This window comes from Staurois parvus, unplaced genomic scaffold (assembly GCF_062004578.1).
Source record: "Staurois parvus isolate SC_StPar_1 unplaced genomic scaffold, SC_StPar_1.0 ptg000045l, whole genome shotgun sequence".
NCBI classification, from domain to species: Eukaryota; Metazoa; Chordata; class Amphibia; order Anura; family Ranidae; genus Staurois; species Staurois parvus.
The window spans coordinates 1,558,150-1,565,128 of NW_028317841.1; the positions used below are offsets into that span (position 1 = coordinate 1,558,150).

The window sequence follows — 6,979 nt, forward strand, 5'->3', positions numbered from 1 at the left end:
CTCAGTAAGAGTACTAACCAATGGTACACTATCACAGATTTTTCACATCTCCAATGGCACCAGACAAGGTTGCCCCCTCTCCCCCATAATTTTCACCCTACTCATTGAACCATTAACCTCGAAACTCAGAGATGACCCAGCATTCACAGGAATTTCCCATTTCAAAAGAGAACACAAAATCAGCCTATTTGCAGATGATATAATACTAATGATTACCAATCCACACAAATCCCTCCAAACGATCCAAACACATCTTCAAAAATACTCAGAAGTATCATACTACAAACTCAATGCACCTAAATTCATAAATATTAAAAAACAAACAAATTAATTGTCCAATATGCACAAAAATAAACACTATATATATATATATATATATATATATATATATATATATATAGTCCCGATATATATCATAATATAAAATGCTATGTCATATCATATAGAGGTAGACTGAGGTGATTGTAGCCGTATTAGTGCATTTGTGACAGAAACAATTGTGTGAAATGGTGTCCCACAGGTGTGCAGAGGTCATCCCCTCCATGTTCCCCGGCGGCATGTCTGTGCAAACCCATCCTTGCCCGCAACCTCTGTCCTGCCTCGCCAACACAAGATCCCTTGCTGCATTTTCTGCACTGGATAAGGTACACAACATTACTGGAGGTGCAGCTACACGATCCGGAAACATCGAAGATCCCCCTTGAGCATTCAACACCTTTCGATGGACTGACTTGGTTGCACAGCCTGCAGCGTTTCCTACTGCAGGGTGTGCCTCCACCATTTGTGACATCATAATCAGAAGGAAGTTTCCTACTGATTAGTTTATCTCTGAGGTTGGGGGGCCGTCCGAAAGCCAGCACTGGGGGCCGCTGGAATATTTCTTTCAGAGTTCCATCCTCTTTCATGATGGGCCGCAAATCTTTGATTATTTTTCTTATTCCTTCTAGTGCTGGGTTGTATGTGGTTACTAGAGGAACATGGTTGTTTGTTTTTTTCTCTTTGTACTGAAGTAGATTTTCCCTGTGGGTTCTCAAGGCTGTGTTTATGCTGGTGTTGATAGTTTTGTCCTTGTAACCTTTCTTATGGAAGGCGTCTGCTAGTGTCCCGAGATGTTTATCTCTGTCTCTTGGGTCAGAACATACTCGGTGGTATCTAATGGCCTGACTGTGTATGATGGCACGTTTTGTGTGTTGGGGGTGGAAGCTGGAACTGTGGAGGTAGCCGCATCTGTCAGCGGGCTTCCTGCACACTGAGGCGTGAAGCGTATCATCCCCGATGCACACTGTGGCGTCCAGGAAGTTCCCCTCGCTCTTGATGTATCTTATCTGTAGCCTTTTTTTTTTTTTCTCAATCCCTTCTAACATTCTGCTTAAACTTTGTGATTTGTAATAGTACTGTTTGGACTTTGAAGAAGGGGACATACCCCGAAAGCTTGTCCTCAAAATTGTATGTTAGTGCAAATAAAAAAAGTATCACGGACAGTACTCAATTGTTTCAGAGGTAGACTGAAAAATAGACACATTATAATTTCATAAATGAATAATAAAAATGCATGGAATAATTATTAATATTGTAAAGATTGAAAAGGAGGTGTGAATAATATATATATATATATATATATATATATATTATATAACACATACATACATCTATAAAGGGCTTATGTTAAAAAATCTATTGGTTATGTAAAAATAATAATTATATATAAGACGAGCTGAATAGCAATAATTATAAAAAAATATATATGAAGATATAAAAAATGTGCTCATTGTGTGTATAGAAAAAGATCATTAAATAAGATTAGTTGTAAACATATATGGATCATAGTTAAAACATATACCAATATCTATATTATATTATGTACTTACTAAAAAGACTACCCATTTTTGTCAGAACCCATACGAACCAGATATTAATCTAGAAATGAGCATGAGTGTAATCACTTTGCAGAGAATAGCCTTACAATAATATAGTGCCTTCATGCGCAGTACTGAATTACTTGCACAAGCCCCCATTTTTACTAAGACCCACACCATGCAGATTTTAACCAAGCAAGATTACAGAGTAAATGTGCAGAAAAAAAATTGCAGTGCCTATGTTTGCATTATTGAATCACTTGTACAAGTCCCCATTTTGAACAGGACTGACATCAATCAATATGAAATCAAAAAATCAACATTAAATTATAATTAATAATATTGCTGAAAATACCCAAAAAATATTGTAGTGCCTACTTGACCCATTTTGAACAGGACTTCTGCCTGCAAGATTTCTATATAGACCTCAACATTAGAGAGTATTTTTTTTAAAAAGCCCCCAAAATAATATAATGCATAGCATGTATTCCCTTGTATTAGGCCTAATTATTAACAGGACCCACACCTGCCAGATTGTGATGTAGAAATAAACATTACAGTGTTATAATGTTGAGCAAAAGTCCCCCAAAATAGCATAGTGACCACGTGCCCAGTATTAAAACACATATATGGAGTTCAGTTTGAACAGGACAACAACCAGCTAGATTTTAATCTTGGAATCAACATTAAAAGTGTAGATTTTTCACAGAAAAAAGCTTCCAAAAATAATGTAGTACTTACACAAACAGTATTTCATCACTTGTACTAATCCCAATTTTGACCAGGTCCAAAACCAGCCTGTTTTTAGTTTCAAAATCAACATTATAGTGCAATCATTAAACAGAAAAGAATTTCCACCAGCTATCAAGCAGCATTTTAATCTTAAAATCTATATTGGATTGCAATTATTTTGCAGAAAAAAGTTAATTAAAATAGTATTTGATAGACTTGTGTGGGTCGGTTAGTTCTGAATCAAAATTCAGAAAAATTTTTAAGTTTAAATTCAGATGTATCCAAATTTCCAAATTACAATAGTAATGAATTTCAATGAATCTGAAATAATGAAATAACATTGCGGCATAAATTTGAATCAAATTTAAAATTGAAATCGAATTCTAAATCAAATTCAAAATATAAACATTTTGCTGAATATTGCTTATTTCCTTATGTGTATTAATGTTACAATATTGCCATCTTTCGAAATCCAAGTTTCGAAAAGAATACCATAAAACAGAATAAAATATAAAAGAATAGAACAGAAAAAATAGAATAGAAAGATTATAGCTATCTTTCGAAATTCAAGTTTTGAAAAGAATAGAATAGAATAAAACAGAATAGAATATAATAGGATAGACACAGAACAGATTAAAATAAATAGAAAATAAAGGCATATAATATAAAATAAATATAATAGAAAATAATAGAATAGATTATAAAAAAAAATAGCAGAATAGAGTAAAACAGAATAGAATAAAATAGAACAGAAAATAAAGAAATAAAATAGAAAAGAATAGAATAGATTACAAAAGAATAGAATAGAAAATAAAATAATGGAATGTAATAGAAAAGAATAGAGTAAAACAGAACAGAATAAAATGGAATACAATATAATATAATAAAATAGAATAGAATGGAATAGAATAGAAAAAAGTAGGATAGAATAGAATATAATAATATAGAATATAGCTGAAAGGAATTGTCTTCTCGTTCCTCTCTGCACTGACCCCCGTCAGTCCCTGGCCTTGATCAGTGATTACCCCTCAGATCTGGAGCCCCCTTTGAGACACAGGAAATGCACACAGACACAAGGTGGTATCTCAGAAGGAACTGAATTTATTCTTCCGTGTTTAAACTTATATATGAAACTTAAAACAATGCATAGAAATATAAGAACCAATCAATTGACAGGTATGCATTTAACCAATCAGAATATTACATACGTCAGTCATGCCCAATCATTTGGCATATATGTTAATTATTATTAAATGCGTCAAGCGTGAACTTTTGATCAGCACAGAAAGCAGACAATTCCCCTTTTAACACTGGCTATAGTTATTAATACTCTTGCAACAGGAAATAGCCCACCACAGGCTTTCAGTCTTGTGCTAGCTAAAGGAAAAAGGGGAAGTTACACCTGGACAAAAAGAGGAACTTTTAACTCCTGACAAAATACCGTTTAAGACAAGAAAATCAATTCTTTTAAACAAGTCTTAAAATGGATACTGATTCTAAAATGGAAGGGCTTTGGCTCAGAGAGACAAGATGGCCGAGACATCAAACTTAAGGGCTAATCCCTTCAAACCCCCTCTTAGGTCACACACGTGACCTTAAACCTTAGTCACAGGTTGGTACCTGGGGCCCTTAATAGGTAATCAGGGTTCCCCATATACCAAACCAGGTTTCAAATAAACTGACCAGTGGATTTTCTACTCCTGAGCTTTCAGCTAATTCTTCAAACAATATTTGGAGGTTGTGAAGGGCTCTAATAATACTTCCATCAGAAACAGTGTTATGGGGAATAAGAGTACAACCGCAGGAGTTAAACATTTTACATACTTTCCCTTTATCAGCTAATAACATATCAAAAACAGTATGGTTCTACCAAACCTTTGTTAACCATAGCCAATGTAGTTAACCCAATCTACATTCCCGCTAAACTGTACCCATATAATACAGACAAATTCTGTAACAACATTACTATGTTCAAATCAGGCAAAATTTCCTGATACTGGTTTAGAGACTTAAAAGTAAATTATGTAATCTGGTAACAGGGAATTTCTTGACCAAATCAGTACATTCCTTCTCAGTGATTATCTTTGTACATTCTAATTAGGCAGGACATATTAGTTTCTTTTTCCTGAAAAAGGGAACCAGTCTCAATGCTTAATCTATCTTTTGATTGCATCATTACTCCTGTATATTCCTAGCCTCCAGGGCGAGCTGCCTGCGGCACGGGCAGGGACTGTTAAAAGGAATTGGTGACGGTTGTTCTCTGAAAATACTTTTCCTGTCGGATTGGAAATGGCTAGTAACAAAACAATAGACAATGGGATCCATACAACTATTAAAACTACTCAAAGTTACTGTGACATGGTACACAATGAGGATGACATCCCGAGACACCTCACTGCGGACACAGAAAACCACTTGACTAACATGAATGGGAGTGAAACAAACTGTGAAGATGACCAGCACCATTATGAGGAGCTGTACCGCCTTCACCCGTCTCTCTCGGCTTTGGTTCATTTGTATTGACTTGGACAAAGTCCACATGATCCGCAGGGTGTAGAAAACAACAATCACCAAAGGAACAAAATACTCAAAACCTGTCAGCATAAGTAGCTGGAAAAAACAACAATGTTTGTGGTTAATCGTTGTGGTCAGTATGATGAAAGTTACAATCACAGCAAATATCCAAATCAAAACACAGATGCATTTGGCATAACTGGGATTTCTCCATCTGCGTGAGGCTTTGGCTTGCACAATGGCCAGGTAGCGATCAACACAGATGCAGGTCAGGAAAAGAATACTACAGTACATGTTCACAGAGTACGTAAAACTGTGAACATAATAGCAGATATGACAGGTCTCTACATTACGGTAATACATAACAATTCGTGCTGGTAGAGAGAGACCCACTAAGAGGTCTGTCACTACCAAGTTAATGGTGTAAATAACAGAGGGTGTCCTTGCTTTGGTCTGAAAACAGAACACATAAAGGGCCAAACTGTTCAGTATTATGCCCATCAAAAAAATAGAAGAGTTGATAATTAGCAACACCACCCAAAGGCCATAGAACCTTTGATGCAAGGTTTCACCTGGGTTGGCTTGTTGAGGGATTTGGAATTGTTCGTCATTTGCTACAGATTCATTCAGTTCAAGTTCTCTGGATGGGTTGAAGTTTCCAGGGCTGACGAAGCACTCCATGTGGTTCAGATCAATCTCTCAGGACTTCTCTGGCTGCTTCTTCTGTATCTGTGTCTTTGTCTTGCTTCTTAGGGGTATGGTTTACTCTTTTCACACATCTGGCATGGATCCAGGCCTTGGAATCCTCAGTCAGAACAGCGGTCCTAGTGACAGCGATCACGGAAGCGAGTTGGTTCCTGTGAAAAAAAAGAGAAAGGTGCGAGCAACATTTCTTTCAACTTTGTCCAAAGTTTCAACAAACTTTTCTCACATATTCTTCCTGAATCAATCCTAAATCCCCTCTTTCTACCATAAGTGGCTGTCTGGCCCAGGGAGTGGGAAAGAGCCTATCCATTAAAACCTAAAAAAAAAAAGGGGGGGTAACCTGTCTTCTTAGAAGGAATCATCCTTATCTCTGTCAAAACTGCAGGCAACACTCTCTTCCAGTTTACATAGGTACTTCCAGTAGCTTTCCTAATTTTATCCTTGATACTCCTATTCATCCTTTTTACTATACCTGAACTCTGAGGGACATCTCCACCTAGCGGCTAAACATATCCACAATTACCCAAAAAATATTCCTGTCCTTTTCCTACCTTTGGCATGTGTGTAAAATCTACCTGTGGGCGGATAAAAAATGTTAATGTCTTGCCTTGTGAGGATTGTTCCTTATGTATGTAATGCATCTAGACACATATGATTTTACCATAAAGGGGGGGCCAGGGATGAAAAAATCCAGCAGTTCACATGTAACCTGCCATCCCCTGTGACCTATCCCATAATACTGTGAGCTGTGACCTACCCCATGATACTGTAAGATGAACAGAGGTGCACTAGCTTCTGGAATACATGGTCTCCCCTCTTGTGACACAAAGTCTAGTTAGTGGATCTTTGGTCACACTAACTGCATTCCACTTAATATCTTTAGAAGTAGCAAATGTCTGTAAATACTGCAATATTTGATCTAACAGTGACATTTAAAATTGGAGCAGGATCTAAAGTGGAAGGAATATATTTTATTCTCAACTTGGGGTTTAACAACAGTATAACCTCATATTCACTAAGTGGTGGTATATAAGGTGGTCTCATGTCCAAGAGTAAATGACATAGCCATTTGAATCACCATCACAAATAATAGCAAACTTCTGAGACACACAGGCATGCCTTGAACCTGTACCAGAACCATCTTTGAGAAAAAACAAAACAAAAGGGCGGAG

The 6,979-nt window shown here is 36.6% G+C and overlaps 1 protein-coding gene across 1 annotated transcript; it reads right to left on the minus strand.

Moving 5' to 3' along the window:
• Window positions 1–4,736: 4,736 nt before the first annotated feature.
• Window positions 4,737–6,023, minus strand: LOC149470433 (G protein-coupled receptor 20-like). The gene has a single exon (XM_089664131.1). The coding sequence runs from the start codon at window positions 5,781–5,783 to the stop codon at window positions 4,764–4,766; it is 1,020 nt and encodes a 339-aa protein (XP_089520257.1). The 5' UTR covers window positions 5,784–6,023; the 3' UTR covers window positions 4,737–4,763.
• Window positions 6,024–6,979: the final 956 nt, after the last annotated feature.